The sequence below is a fragment of the Hakea prostrata genome, chromosome 10 (genome assembly GCF_041222555.1).
Source record: "Hakea prostrata isolate BN-2017 chromosome 10, UWA_Hpros_2, whole genome shotgun sequence".
Lineage (NCBI taxonomy): Eukaryota > Viridiplantae > Streptophyta > Magnoliopsida > Proteales > Proteaceae > Hakea > Hakea prostrata.
The window spans coordinates 39,917,975-39,933,996 of record NC_142609.1 but is presented as its reverse complement, the minus strand read 5'-3'; the positions used below and the strand labels follow the sequence as shown (position 1 = coordinate 39,933,996).

General features: G+C 38.1%; 1 protein-coding gene across 2 annotated transcripts in view; it reads right to left on the bottom strand.

Annotated features, from left to right (window-relative positions):
* LOC149002906 (glycerophosphodiester phosphodiesterase GDPDL3-like) overlaps positions 1 to 15,734 on the bottom strand; it is a 46,342-nt gene extending 30,608 nt beyond the window's left edge. The window contains exons 1-2 of one of the 2 annotated variants that reach the window (XM_089136631.1): positions 15,450 to 15,734; positions 4,655 to 4,948 (exon numbers count right to left, since the gene is read on the bottom strand). In XM_089136631.1, the coding sequence (XP_088992757.1) occupies positions 4,655 to 4,948; positions 15,450 to 15,669 (514 nt within the window). In that variant the 5' untranslated portion in view covers positions 15,670 to 15,734. The remainder of the gene's footprint in view (positions 1 to 4,654; positions 4,949 to 15,449) is intronic. The other variant, XM_089136632.1, reaches the window with a different exon arrangement.
* Between the last annotated feature and the right edge of the window lie 288 nt (positions 15,735 to 16,022).

Below are 16,022 nucleotides of genomic sequence, written 5' to 3'. Positions count from 1 at the left end.
ATGGCAATTCTATGATTCTATCTTTCAATAGTGCCCTTCGACCATTTCAGCTTGTGAACAATCCCAAGATTTGTAATCAGTACATGGTTTTCAAAGCGTCTGCCTAGGCGGTATGCCGGGTTTTTCAATTGCCTTACTTGCCACCGCTTTGTTGACAGGCAATTTTTCAGCCGCTTTGTCACCTTGTGTGCCTTATAACCGCTTGGACACCAAAGTGGTCTTTTTTTTTTACCATTTTGTACATAATAATATTTTTTTCTTATTTTTTAATCACATTTAATTCTACAAAACCGTATAAGAATTTAATAGTTGGTCATTTCGGAATCGGGAATCAATGAATCATTAAATGGATAATGATTTGAAAATCGGAATAATGTGATCTATTAATTTATCATGTTCAATGAAAAAAAGGGACATATCAATCCCGATTCGGATTCAAAAATTATTTGTTTATTTAAAAAAGGTCTGGTGAAAAACAATTTGGTCAAATAATGCCCCCTAAAATTAATGACACCTCTTGGGTTATCCAATTTATCAATCAAACCCCCCTTTATGGATTTCTAAGTTAACTTAGGGGGTCGAGTGGTCGACTGAAAATTCCCAATATAAAGAAAGAAAGCATTACAAAAAGACTTTGGTCCTCATGGGATCACTATATTGTTATGATACTTGATGAGATGAACTTATGTTCGTGCTCTTTTTTTCATGATTAGGATTCTTGAATGCTTGTTTCTTTCGGATGAATGTGATTCTTGAATGTTTGTTTAGCTTATAATAGAAAGTTATTAGTTTAAATGTAGTTGTATAAAAAAATTATCCAGCCGCTTTGGTCTCCTTATTGCCACCTAGGCACCACTTTGTTGCCTAATTGCCTAGGCGGAGCCCCAACCGCTTTGATTGCCTTGACAACCATGAACCAATACTGATGGAAAGAAGAAGAAATAGAGACTTTGAAGAGAGAATAATTGGAGAATGGGACTGGTCGATAAAATCTGAATGTTATATCATACCACTCAGAACATATATTTATAATAAACCAACATAGAATTACAAGGAATATAACTCCCCAATATTATCTAATTAAGCTTAACAAGAAACCCACTTAGATTAGGACACTGATGAGTAACCACCTAAAGCAACAAGGAAACTACGATGGGGATTTTTTCCCTATCATATTACATAATAACATCTCATATCTCTAACAACTCTCATGTTACGAAACCTAAACCTAATGTAGATACCGAATTTGATTAATCAAAACAGTACCCAAATATGACCTTTTCATAGGGAGTCAATTGCAAATTTGATAGACTTAAGGTGAACCACAGAAGTTAGATGTAAAAGAGGGTTGAAACTAGAATGGTATTATAATGGGCTGAATAGATCTTCAAATAGAGGCATAACTCTAATGGAAAAAGTGACAATAACAATGTAACATGTAACACCCGAGGCTTCACACCGCAAGGTGGATCAATTGGATCAAACACCAACCGACCTTGATCAAACACAAGGGTTCTCCAAAGAGGAGGAATGCTAGCAAGCAATTTGATTTCAATTCATAAGTTGTATCTCCACCACTTACATAAGTCTCTTTATATAGCATTCTAAAGAGACATAAACATTAAGGGTAACATCCAACCACTAGCTAACACAACCTACTACAAACATTAATGAAAATATCCAACTACTACCCAAGACCACTAGTCAAAACAATAATGGAAACATCCAACTACCACCCAACACCACTAGTCAAAACAATAATAGAAATATCCACCTACTATACCCCACCACTAACCAACACCACCTACTAGCTCCTTTTGTTGACTTTTCAAAGCTAGACTTGGGCTTAGTTCAAAATAGTGGGCTGATACTCTCCCACTAAAGTAATCCAAGCCCATGAAACTATGAACTCATTTTATCCCACTACAATGGTCCTAGCCCATGCAAGCCATGGGCTGTTGATCATATCCTTAGGCTTTGATGGGCTTGACCATTGGGTTTTTCTCTTCCTTGTATATGCTGCCAATTCTGCATCAAAACCCATCTCCTTAATCAACCTCATCTTCCTCCATCTATCCATCTTTTTTCTTTCCAGCGATCCAGCAATTCACTCCATCCAATCTGTTAATCTGCATGTTCCAATGTTGACTCAAGGTTCATCTTAAGGAAAGGAGAGTGAGAGTGGTTGTAGATCAGGCTGGTTACGAATCAGCGTGTATCAACGTGGGTTGGCTTTATACATGCCTTACCTTTGAAACTTTTGGTGTGTTTTGCCCTGTAAGTATAGACCAGATCTGCTGGATTACAAACTCAATTGAGCACTGCTGCCGAGCCATTGAACTTTTCCACCAAGGGATTTGTGGAATTCAGTTCGCTGCTCCCAGGTCAATTCCAGCACAAATTCCTGCACCTGATCAGTCTCCTGTGTAACCAACAACTGGATGGTTCAACATGCACAATAACGCTTTTCTGGAGCTCAAACCTCAGATTCCCAATTTGAGCTCTGTTCACAACTTCTCTATTGATTTTCCCAGACTCTTTTTCATTCTGTCCGGCTCCACCGTCTGCAATCTAAGGCTCGTACTAATGAGGAATGACCCCTTAACCATTTACAGAAAAAACAGCATTAAATCACCCACTATTTTCTTTGTTCTCCCCATCCAAAACTGAAATTCAACATTTAATTTCCCCGCTTTTTTTAGGGGTATATATACCTATGCACCAAATATTGAGAACTTTACCAAAATTCCTCCTCTGGATATCAAGCCATACAAGTCTAAAATCTTAAAAACTAAAAATTAAAGAAAAATGAGAGAGAGAGAGAGAGAAAGATTTCATTCTTGAACCTCCTGGATAACAAACTACACTGGTCAGGAATTTCTCTCTTGCTAAATAGGCAATTTGGTGTGGATATATGTTGCTCTGCTGATCACAATGCAGAGATGTATATTGATTGAAATTCTCATTTCCATTACAAATCCTTTTACCCATCTCAGTAACCGAAGAAAATTTAAAGAAAAAAAATTATGAGGTCTTTGACAGTTAATTGAAAGTCAATAGTTAGAAATCTATTTTAAAAAAAATTTAGGTTGTTCGTTCTTTGATCTTGACAGCTAACTCAAAAGTCTGTAGTTATGAACCTACATATTAATTTTTCTTAGATAATTTTTTGTTCTTCGATCGACTGTTAGGATTTTTATTTTTATTTTTATTCTTGCTTTTCATTTGCTCATTTATTGCCAAGCTGAATAGCCAGTTTTAATCAAATTGCAGTTGTTCCACAATGCTACTCCTTGTTTATTGTGTTCCTTGAGAATTTAATCAAGTTACACTTGGATCTTTATGCCTCATGTTATTGGGATCCCTTTTAAGTGTTGGATGATAATGGAACGGAAGCCACACCTTAGAGGATGCTTGCTCAATTTCTTTTTGGCATCTTAATGGCCTGATTTGGCCACAGAAAACCAGAAAGTGTGGCAGTATCCTCCTCCTTGAGATGATATGCAGGAACAGACTTGACTTCATCTCTTACACCGGCTAGCAACCGTGATAAGAGTGAGACTAAAGCAGGAAGGAGATAACACATTATTCAACCTATACATTTGAAGTCAATGAATGACAACGTGGAAGTTTACATATTCAAAGGTATTAACCTACATCAAATTGATCAAGCTCCAGTTAAGTGTACCAGTTTGATCAACTTTCGACTTTGATCAACAAAATCTGTTTGGATAAGGAGTCTTATTCTGTTTTACATGGTTTTGTCACTGATTGAGAAAGAAGGGTGGAGAGACTAACCTTCACTGGGATGTTGATGGGCAAGGGGAGGCGGCAGGAAAGTTCTACCTTCTTCACCTTTCCATGGGATGATATGTAGCAAACCCTAATTCAAAATCAATTTGGGGGTTTTAGGTCTGGCGGAAGAAAGATAAAAATGGTACATCAAATTCATCATTTTATTTGATGAAAAAATTAGGGTAAAAATGTCTTCTACTTTTCAAACCTAAAGCCTCAAAACTGTTAGCTTTCATGGGTATGGATATAGAAGTCCAAAAAATGATGGGTGGCCTGTGGATGGCTCAAAATCCAGGGGGGTGCATGTAATTTGTTCAACTATTATTCCTTGCGACTTGCAATTTAGCATCGGTTTCTTCTTCTTCTTTTTTCCCCATATCACTTTTGGTGAAGCCCTTCAGGGAAGCAAAAGAATAATTTCAAGTGCACACACATTTCAACAATTCATTGGTTCAGTGAGCAACTCAAATCTCCAAATTCATAAAAATGGGATTCCAACAAACAAAAATAGGAGGCTAAAACTCCGGAAAATACCTCTATCTCTTCAGTTCCCTAAATGAAAAAATCTCTTCACAGTCATGCTCTCAAACCACCACATTGGTTTTAAATTGATCAGCATTTAGCAGCAGGGAATGCAGTTGAAGAGCTTATAATACCTTAACACATTATATTAGAGTTCAAAATAACTAATAAATCTGGCAAGCAACCTTGATTATAAGTTCAAAGAAGAGATAGCATGTCACATAATAAGACTCTTACAGTATCTACATCTAACATGCCTCTATAGGTTAAGAGACGGATCTACAGCATTTGAGCAGTTAAAACTAGCAAACTATTAAACAGAAACTCTTTAACTTACAGTAGACATTGCTTTGTAAGTAATCACGAGTATAATCCACAGAAAACCACCCCTCCATACGCTTCCCATTCACAGTATAGGTGCGGCTATTTTGGTTAAGACTTCCAATGGTAGAAGCATTTGCTAGATCAAGGGTTGGAAAGCAGATCCCAGCTCCATCCTTGGTCAACTGTACATCACACCATAAGATCACATCCGGTAAACTAGTCTCCAGTGCAAAACTGTATGCAGCATAACTAGAATCAGGAAACAATCCAGAAAAACCACCCCTAGCAATAACTAAAGGTGCATTTCCTGCAACAACAAACCAAAAGATAAGCATGATGTACATGACATTATAGTTCCCCAAGAATAAGCAAAAATGATGAGCCTGTTTGAATAGCCATATCATAAACATTTGGAGATTGGCCAAATTTAAGCTTCATCAGCAACCACATAAGATGTGATTTTCCAAATCTAATTGTGAAATATAAAGGAAATAAGTGCTGAAGAAGATTTTCACTTCAATATGGCACAGGGTAAAGAAAAGAATTGCATTGGTAAAAATTAATAATATATTAACATAGGTCACTACTGGAACTCATAATTCAAAACTCGACTGAAATGTGACCGAAATTTCAGTTTTGGAAGAAACCGAAACTAAATATAGGGGGACCGATACGAAATCCCCATATTTCGACTGAAATGACCAAAATTTCAGTTGAAACTGGTCGCAACCCAGGTTCCGACCAAAAAGGGTTGTAGCTTGGGTGAACTGGTTCGAGATATCGAAATTTCGGTCCAATATGGTCAAATTTTGGTTTTTCAAAGGAATCAGAATTTGGACCATGCTTGAACCTGATTTTCTTATTATCTTCTACAACCATATCCTACTAAAATGGGAATCACATTTTCCTGCCTTCCGGGTCTTATTATCTTCTACAACTATATCCCAGTAAAACGGGAATCACATTTTCTTGATAGGCACCGGCATTGACTTTTTCTATCATTTGTGTTTTCACCACAAGACCCTAAAATTCTACACTTCTCTAGTATCTGTCACAAACTTTAAAATCTTCCTGAGAATTAACATCAGAAGATATATTATCTACCATTAACAGGTGCAGTTTAGGTACCAACAACAATTTTCTTCCCAAATTGTATATGATTCATAAACAGATTATACACACCTTATCTTACTATAACCCTATTCCACCTCAATCATATACTACATAGACCTAAGAGCTCATTCCATTTTGGGTTCTGCCTCAAAATCTCAAATACCATGCTTAAAGGTAAACTCAGCATGTAAAATGAAGCCAATTCAAACACTGGGGACCTAAAAGCTCCTTTGTTGGGTGTCTAAAGCATCAGGGTCATGGTATTTATTACTTGGATATTAAGGGCACTTGATGATCATGATGGGATGGATAGCAATGGACAGCCATGACTTTGGAGGCCTATTCAGGCGACCAGGTAGGCTGGTTTGCCTATGGCAAACTAGCTAATGACAAGGATTCAAAAAGAAATCAAGCGTTGGGTGGTAAATCTTAATTTACCTAATTAGTGTTATGTTGTGACCCAAATTCTTGTACCCGACTTAGAAGATAGACCCGCACCGACATATGTTGGTGGGCAACATGAATGACCTGATTCATTGTTTCAATCTTTGTGGTGGGAAATTTACTACTTTCCCTTTTGTTTTTATTATTTTCTTTTCTTCTTTAGTTACTTTATTTTAAAAAAATAATAAAAAAAATTCATCCTTACATAAGAGCCTTTAATTGCATTAGGTGGTTGGTGCATGCGTGTCTGGACTCGTGATTCCACAAATAGAATTGTCTGAGTGTTTACCTTGACCATGAAAGACTTACCTCCACCTTTATCCAACTCGATCTGCACAACCCTCCTATATACGTTTACCTGATGTGAGAGGTAATGCTTTTGAACTAAAATTTGATTATCTGTCTATGTTACCCCAATTTCATGGGTTACCTGATCAAGATGCATATTTGTTCCTTACGGAGTTTGAGGAGGTTTGTGTCCTTATGAAAGTGCAACAACTCACTGATGATGCCGTAAGACTACGGTTTATTACATTTGCATTAAAGGACCAAGCCAAAAAGTGACTTTATAGCTTACCTCGGGAGCGTTACCACATGGGAACAATTCATTGTCCTATTCATGAAGAAATTCTTTCCTTTTTCCAAGACGAATAAAATAAGAAATGACATTCTTCAATTTTGTCAGAAACCCAATGAGTCCCTTTGCTAAGGTAATGGAGAGGTTCCAAAGCCTTCTCCAAGAATGCCCTCACCACGGTATAGAATTATGGCATTTATGCCAAATAATTTATGAGGGTATCGATTATCAAACAAAGCAACTTTTGGAATCTATATGCCCCGCAGGATTTACATCGTTCATTGATGATTCCGAAACTTGGGAATTTCTTTTAGACCTAGCAAATAGAACTAGAGAATGGGAGTCAACCCAAGAATCTGAAAGGACTAGTAGGGGATATTTTGTTGATAGCCAAGTTCATAAGGATGCACAAATAGATAGTCTTTTAAAAAGTTAGAGACTTTGGTAGTTAAAGCTACACCGCCACCACCAAGTCAAGCACATTTTATTGACAAATCTATTACTATGTGTGCATGGTGTCAATCTCCTACACATGTAATTGAGGAATGCCCTAACTATTCTAGAGGCCAACATGAAAATATCAATGCGATGTTTACAAACCCGTACAGTAACACGTACAATCCTGGGTGGAAGAATCATCATGACTTTTTATGGTCTCAAGGGCAAAACCAAAATGGATTAAGGAATTATTCCACACAAAATCACTTTGGTGCCCCTCAACAACAAAGTGCACAATTTTCTCATTATCAAAATTTTCAATTCCCTCAAGCCCCTAATTTTCAGAGTGCCAATTTAGCTAGGTCTGTGAATCCACCAATTGTGCCTCGTATGCCTCATATTGCACAAAATCAATCATCACTTGGTTTCAACAGAGGTAAGAATCCAGAGTTTTATCATCTCTCTTCCTTAGAGAAAAATATGGAAGTGCTTTCCAGCATCTTTATGACTTCTATGCATAATATGGAAAAACAAATTTCCACTCTTGCAAATGCTTTGTCTGAGCGAGAAAAAGGTAAAATGCCTAGCCAACCTGAGCTAAATCCTAGGATTTAGATTCAACAAAGACCATCAGATTTATCAAATCAAGTCAACCAAGTTGAATCCTCCCCTTCTTTAGCTTCAATTAATTATGTGTCTGCACTGAGAAGTGGGAGAAGTGGGAAAGGGTATTTAATAGGTGAGTCACATATTAATGAAAAGAGCGAGATTAGTGACCACTGTGATGAGGAGAATGTTCAAGTATCTCCTAATAAAGGTTTGTCTGAAAAACCCATAGAAGTTGAGAATGAGCCAATTACTGTAGCAGTACCTAAGTTTGCTGAACCACTAGCTGAAACTATGAGAAAAGAGCAAATTTCAAATGAGAGTCCTTATGTTCCTAAGGCCCCTTATCCCAGCTGTCTTGTTAAGAAGACTGCAACTATGGAGAAAAATTTTGATGTCTTCAAAAAGGTTGAAGTGAATATCCCTCTTTTAGATGTTATATCCCAAATCCCCGCTCTATGAGAAAGTGTCGAAAGATTTATGCACTCATAAAAGAATCACTAGTGTTCCCAAAAATGCGTTTTTGGCAGATAACATCAGTTCCATTATTATTCAACCTGTAGCAGCCAAGTATAAGCATCCAGGGAACCCTACCATAGCTTGTGTCATATGCAATACACACATTGAACATGCTTTACTTGATCTTGGTGCAAGTGTAAATCTTTTGCCTTACCATATTTATAAGCAACTAGGATTAGGAGAATTGAAAGCAACTAGAACTACTCTTCAGTTGGCAGATAGGTCAATTAAGATTCCTAAAGGGATGGTTGAAGATGTTTTACTGAAGGTGGGAGAATTTATTTTTCCAGTTGATTTCATTATGCTAGATACTAAACATTTTTCAATCAAGGATGAAATCCCAATAATTCTAAGGAAGACCATTTTTGGCTACTAATAATGCATTAATCAATTGTCGAAATGGCCTCTTACGGTTGTCTTTTGGAAATCCAACTGTAGAGTTTAATATGTTCAGGATAGGGAAACAACCACAAATAGAAGAAGAGATCAATATGCTTGAGGAATCTTTTGATTTTCCTAATGATGTGATTACCAACTTTGAGATTGATTTTTATTCTAAATTTCAAGAATGTATGGATATGTTGGATGATGATAGTAAAACTTTCTTTTCTGAAGTCTTAAATTTTCACACCTTTGGAGCCTATTAAACCCCTATCCATCTCCATCTCCATTCCTAAGCCCTCAATAATTGAACCCCCCCCAAGCTAGAATTGAAAGAATTGCCTTCTCATTTAAAGTATGCTTTTTTGGGACAAGATAATCCTCTTTCTGTCATTGTTGTCTCTGATTTAACTTCTGACAAAGCTAAGAGTTGATCACACTGTTGAATGATAATAGAAAAGCATTGAGTTAGTCTATCACTAATATCAAAGGTCTAAGCTCTTCCATTGTACAACATCATATTCATCTTATGAAAGATGCTAAACCTTCTAGAGAGCCTCAACGGATGATGAGAATTTCTTTTTAAATGGTAAAGGTTTTTCTTGAAGTCTTTAGGGATGACTTTTCTATTCATGGTTTTTCTTATTTAGAGTGTCTTCCCCATCATACATTGATATTGAAGATAAGACTAAAGCTTCCCATGATAAGCACATCTTGACTGAAAGGTATACCCCTCATTTGTCTTCCGTGTTTATCTTTTCATGCATGCATTGAGGACATTGCATTACTTAAGTGTGTGTGGGGGGGGGGGGGGGGGGAATACCTTCTTTATAAATTTTAACTTTGGCTTTTGGTTAGTGTACATACCATTTCAAATGGCTATGATGTGTGAAATGAGAGTGATTTTGGTACCTATCGTGAACCCATAAAAACCCTGTTGAGAGGAAGGTAACTTATATAGTTATATGTATGTTGAGATGAGACTTTCCTTAGAAAAATAAAAAGCCCTTAAGGCGTTGGACCATCTATGGGTTTTGTGGGTCCTTGTTTCTTTGGTTAGGAGTTGAGATCAATTTTTTGTATGGCATGACAAAAGAAAAGGGAAAAAAAAAGTAGAAAGTAAAAGTTGAATTCTTTGGAACTAGACAGGGCACTCCGACTCAGGAGTTGAGGTGACTTGATCGAAACTCTTAGAAATGAGATTATTGAAAAGAACTCTCGCATCACTGTCTATGTAGGCATATACAAAGCAAAGCTACAAAGTAACTTGGGTTTCTGATATTTGCTCCACCATGTTATCCAAGCCAACCGTAGTGGAGTAAAGTAGAGTTCACTACTTAAAAGAAACGAGATAAATACAAGTGTCATCAATGCCTTGGTAAAATTGTTTGGTCAAAAATACTTCAAAACCTTAGTCCTTGGTCCCCTTACTTTATGAGTGGTTTTGCTTAAAGGAGAGGTGTACTTGAAAGATATAAGGTGAGTCTTTGATTGAGATATATGCTTAGTCTCAAAAATCAATATGGGGTAATAAAGTTCAAGTGTGGGGGATCTTAAATCAATGGTGAGAAAAATTGTCATAGCTATTGATCCTGTATGAGTACTTACTAATTGTTAGAGTTGGAATTTGCAATGTTTTATATTAAGCTAAATTGGAATTTTGGATGTATATTCTCTGCAAACATCCATGAGACAAAACTCGTCTTCTAAGGGTAACCTAATGGTTTAAAAGCTTGTTGCACATGCTAAGTATAACCGTGATTCCTACAAAAGTGAGTTAGGATTTTATTTTGTTGCATTAGTTTCTTACCTGCATTTGTATTTTTTTTCCTTCTATTCTTGCTTGAGGACAAGCTTAGTCTAAGTGTAGGGGAATCTAATGAGCACATTTATGTGTGAAATCTTAGGGCATAAAAGCATGCATTTTACACACTTAAAGTGGAGCTACCTTGGGTTTTATGTTGTTTTTGCAGATTTTAGGACTTTTCAAGATTTAAGCAAATATTTGGAGTTTTGGGTATGAATCATGCAATTTTACACGTCAAGAGGTCCATTCAAATTCTCAAATGCGAAAATGGGCCTAATTTGGAGCATGATGGGCTAAAGATGTGATTATGGGCCAACTGCGAAATATTGAAGAGATAAAGAAGGCAACTTTGATCTACGACTGAATTATAATTTATTAATCAAATTTACAGAGATCTTATTGAGAGAGTCCAAATGGAGAAAAAAGTCCTTGCATACTTCAATATCTTATTTCCTATTTGTGATTTGATTAAAGAAAGAAAAAGAGGAAAAAGAATTATATTCAGATAAGGAAGAAGGAAAAATCCCGTTTTTGAATGTCTCTATTCAATTTCGATCAAGCCCTTCATCGAACAGTCATCCGGTGTCCGATCGAGCTGATTTTTGGAGGAGAGCTTCACGACTTTTTGATCCTCAAATCCAACGGTGGAATTGTGCATTTGATCTCTCTAAGTCAATCCAATTAGTATGCCAAAACCCTAATTGGTTAAGTCAGATAGGAACTCCGAGTTTGATTCAAATTCTGTCAAGATTCATATCTCACGTAAACTCTATAAAAGGAGAGCATATTCCATCAAGGGAGAACTTTTTTAGAGCTTAATAGAAGCACTCTTTCTTTTCTCTTTAGTTTATTTAGGCTTTCTCTAGTTTTATTTGCTTGCTTTTGTGAGATTCTAATTTTCTAGATTGAATGTTTAGGTTTTAATTTTTCTATGTAATGTAATGCAATTTCAAATTCAAGATCAAGTTCAAGTTCAACTTTCAAGTTTCAAGATTCGTTTTTCTCTGGGTCTAACAATTGCAGATCTAGATTTGGTTGTTAGGGTTGGTTGAGATTCGAATCGTTTGTTCAATTCTTTTTTATTATTTGAAGTTCAAAGATGCAAGTAAGTAATATTCTTCAATAATCTTCTCTCCCCCCTCCATTCCCGCTTCTATCTACCCCTCAATATTCTTAATTTAGGATTTACTTTCAGCATTTATTTATTGTTCTCCCTTCCCCTAGGTCCTTGATCAGAGATGCCTACAGTCGTGCCTCTCTTTGGTTAAGGTTTCCCTTTCCTTTTATTACTCAATTATTTACTTTCTGCAATTTACTTTCAATATTTATTTATTGTTCTCCCTTCCCTTGGGTCCTTGATCAGAGATGCATACAGTTGTGCCTCTCTTTGGTTAAGGTTTCCATTTCCTTTTATTACTCTATTATTTACTTTCAGCATTTATTTATTGTTCTCCTTTCCCCTGGGTCCTTGATCATAGATGCTTACAATCGTGCCTCTCTTTGGTTAAGTTTTCCCTTTCCTTTTATTGCTTTGATTATTTCTTTTCTGCAATTTCTTTTTCTCTAATATCCGTTCCCCCGATCGGTGGACTGTAAGCTACGGCAAAGGGTCCATGGTCAAAGTCATTATAATTATACTCCCCTTCCCTAGATCCAGAGCTGACACTCGAATTACTTCCCTTTTATTTTTATTTATTTATTATTCGCATTTTTTTTTTTTGCCTTTATTAATTATGCGTTGATTATATTTGTTTTATTTTCGTCTCAATTCGATTGTATTAGATGTATGGATTAGGACCGTTCGTTTAGTTTAATTAAGTAATTAACAAATTTAAATCATTGTACTCGCATTATCATTAATAAATTAATTCTAAAGTGGCATATCTCCTTGAGATCGACCCGTTGGCTACACGATACCGTGCGCTTGTGGTTATGTTTAATTTCACAAACACTAGCTAATAACAAAACAGAAGTAAAATACAAATCTAGAACGTAACACAATTCATCCACTTGATTACTAAGTAGTTTTTTCTTCTTTCTTTCTTTCTTTCTTCTCTTCTTCTTCTTCTTCTTCTTCTTCTTCTTTTTTTTTTTTTTTTTTTTTTTTTGGGGGGGGCGGGTTTGTGAGATGAATAAAAAATAAATGACCAAAGGAAACAAGAGGGGAGGGGAAAGAGAACAACATAATACAAAGGGAAAAGCCCTAACGAAACCAACAAGCTATAAACAAAAGCAAAGAAATGAAATGAGCTAGGCATTAGTGGTAGTTCTATTAGAGCGGGAGCTTTTCCTAGGAAACAAGAGGGGTAGGGAAAGAGAACAACATACTACAAAAGGCAAAGCCCTAACGAAACCAACAAGCTATAAAAAAAGCAAAGAAATGAAATGAGCTAGGCATTAGTGGCAGTTCTATTAGAGCGGGAGCTTCTCCTAATTCGAGGTGGAGGCGAAGGAGTCTCAGTGTCAAAAGAGCCCCTAGACTCATAAAAGCAAGAGTTAGCCGTCCCATGGACACTGTCAATCACTCTCACCGAGATAGGATCAAGGGCTGCAACCAAAGGGGAGGGAAAGGGTTGGGCCAGCCCAAGTGCAGAGGAAGGAGGGAGAAGGAGAGGAAGAATGGCAAGGCCCAGCCTAGAAGAATAAGAGGGGAGAGATAAGTTGAGGAAGCAATAGAGAAAGGGAGCAAGATGGGCTTAATCCAATAACCAGGCCTAAAGAAGCGGGGACAAAGCTCAAGGGGGACAAGACAAACCTGAATGGGCCAAAGGGGGGTCGACTACAAAGGAGTGGGCTGGGTTATATGGGTATCAACTGTGCATGAAGTCTAGGCCAAAGGGGGAATAACTGGACTTGAGGGAAAATAATTTGGAGGCTTCAAGAGAGTAGAGGGGTGGGGGCCATACAGTAAAGAACAGAGAAAGGGGGAGCAAGCAGGTTAGAGGCCGAGAGGAAGGAGGAGGAAGCGGGAAGGGGGAAGGGGGGACCACCAACGGGGTTAAGGACTAACAGAGAGGTAGTACTAGACACAAAGGGAGGCTTGCTAGTGGAAAAAGAGGAAGGGGGAGGAAGGGAAAGAACAGCAACGGGGGGGAATTGCCGAATTAGTGGAAGGAACATGTCAGGGCACGGAGGTAGGGGCATCATGGCTGGCAGACACACACGAGAGGTTGCAACAAGGGTTACGGTGTCAGGCTGCGAACCTGCTACCAAGGCGAGTCTGCCAGAGAAGGGGGAAGGGGGGACCAACAATGGGGTTAAGGACTAACAGAGAGGTAGTACTACACAAAGGGAGGCCTGCTAGTGGAAAAAGAGGAAGGGTAAGAACAGCAACAGGGGGAGGAATTGCTGAATTAGTGGAAGGAAAATGTCAGGGCTCAGAGGTAGGGGCATCAGGGCTGGCATACACAGAGAGAGGTTGCAACAAGGGTTACGGTGTCAGGCTGCGAACCTGCTACCAAGGCAAAGTCTACAGAGAAGGGAATTCGGTCAGGGGCCTTGGCAGAGATTCAAGACAACCGAATACTGTTAAAGGAGAGAAGCAGTTCGTTGTACCAGTCCCCGGAGTCGAGAGATTTCGCTGGACCTTACGGTGATATTGCAGCGATGATCTAACTCAAGAGGTGGCTCGATATGTAGCAGTAGAAATAGAGCACAGGGGACTTTAACCTGAGTAGCTTGGGTAGAAGCAGGGGCTAGAGAGTTTATCTCCTTCATCCAAGAGTGGAGACCAAATCTTCTACAAGATAAGAAATGTGGAGGTTGCCCTATGGTACTTCACAGATTGAATGAAAGAAAGTCCAGATTCTTCCTTGATAGAAATCGAAAAAGGAAGAGAAGTTTCTCAGAAACTTCAATAAAAATTCAAGCAAAAGTGAGGCGATCCTTCCTCTTGGTTCTAGCATCAAAGTAGAGGGGGGGTACCAAAGCAGTGTCAACGATATTCAAGCCCTCAACACACCAATATTGAAGTGGGAGGCTGAGAGAGAGACTGCAAAGTTATGTTGCCAGTTTCAGAGAAATAATGGTCTTTTTCCGAGGTTCCATGCCCCCTTCAAGCAAATGGCATTTGTCGACTTCTTCAGAAAATTTGAAAAGGAAGAAACCTTCGTCTACGAGGAAGGTTTTCGGGGAACCTGAGGGCTTTCATTGCTTGGCCAAAGAGGCTGGACAATGTGAAAAGGAGGTCATGAGCAAAGAAAATTCCCTACCAAACAATCACTCCAATAGGCAACTTCTCATCTAGAACACCAACCAAGCAAAATCCAGATGACTGGCAATCAACAATGGAGGGAAGGATGAACCTCAGAGGAAGTCGAGCTTGAGAACGTAGCGGAGGTGAGGAGAATACGGAAGACCATGGGGTAGGGTTGGGAAGGAAGGCGTGGGGCAGGTGTCTGGAAGGGTGGAGGGTTTTGGCGACAGGGGAGGGGGGGGGGGGGGGGAATTCAGTCATCGAGCTCTACATCCCTCTGAAAGTTAAGAGACTGTCCTTTCTTCCCCTGGATTATTAAGTTGCTTACATGCAAAAGACACAAACGGAGGTATTATATTAAACAATAATTTTTATCATCTAACCATCGAAGACCAAAATCCATAACGTTGCCATTAGCTCAGATTGCTGATGGAACTCAGTTAAGAGGAAGATAAGTAAAAAAACTCAAAATAGTATATACGAAGAGCATGCTTTTCAAAATTCAAGTAATATCCATAACATCGTAAAGATTTCCCATTCTCAAAAGAGAAATTAGGTACCAGAAGATGAGAGAACGAAACCTACTCATCCAACTGACAAGAAAACTCAACTTGTTCACAAGCTCAAAATTAGAACTACGGCTTTCTAAAATTAAACATGCAAATGAAACAAACAATCCTATATAGAAAACAGAAGCAAAGTGAGAAAGAATGTAGTAGAAGACAAACCACTCAACGTCTTCCACGAACTGGTAGATCTCTTAGCGGATACAAGAAGAGCTGAATGCAGAACAAAGAACAGTAACAAAGATCGAAGCATCGACATTGCTGGTGAACTCGCCGGAAATTTATCTCGCAACTCTACTTCCGACGAGTTCCGGCCTGATTTCCGAGTTCCCAGTGAAACCGAGGGATACTGAGTTCTTCTTTCGAGGTTTTCTGTTTTCATTACAAACCTCAGAGATAAAGAGAGTGAGTGTACATTTTCTGTTGATTTTAACAACAATTTCTGTGTGTTGGTTGAAGCCCTGAGCAGTGCCCAGAAGATACTTAAATACTAATAGTAATTGGAGTAGCCGGTTACAGGGATAAAAAGGAGAATTCACTATTAGCTTCAGCTACTATCTAGAGCGAGCCGATGATGTTCGTTCCGGCGCAGCTGGAAGACTAACGTACGGAAAGGTCTTCTAAAATAAACAACTTTGTTGACCCCAAAAAATGGAAAAAATAACCAACTGTATTAACTGCTAACCGTTGGCGATTAATTAGATTTTATATTTCTCTTCTTCTCTTTAATACCCT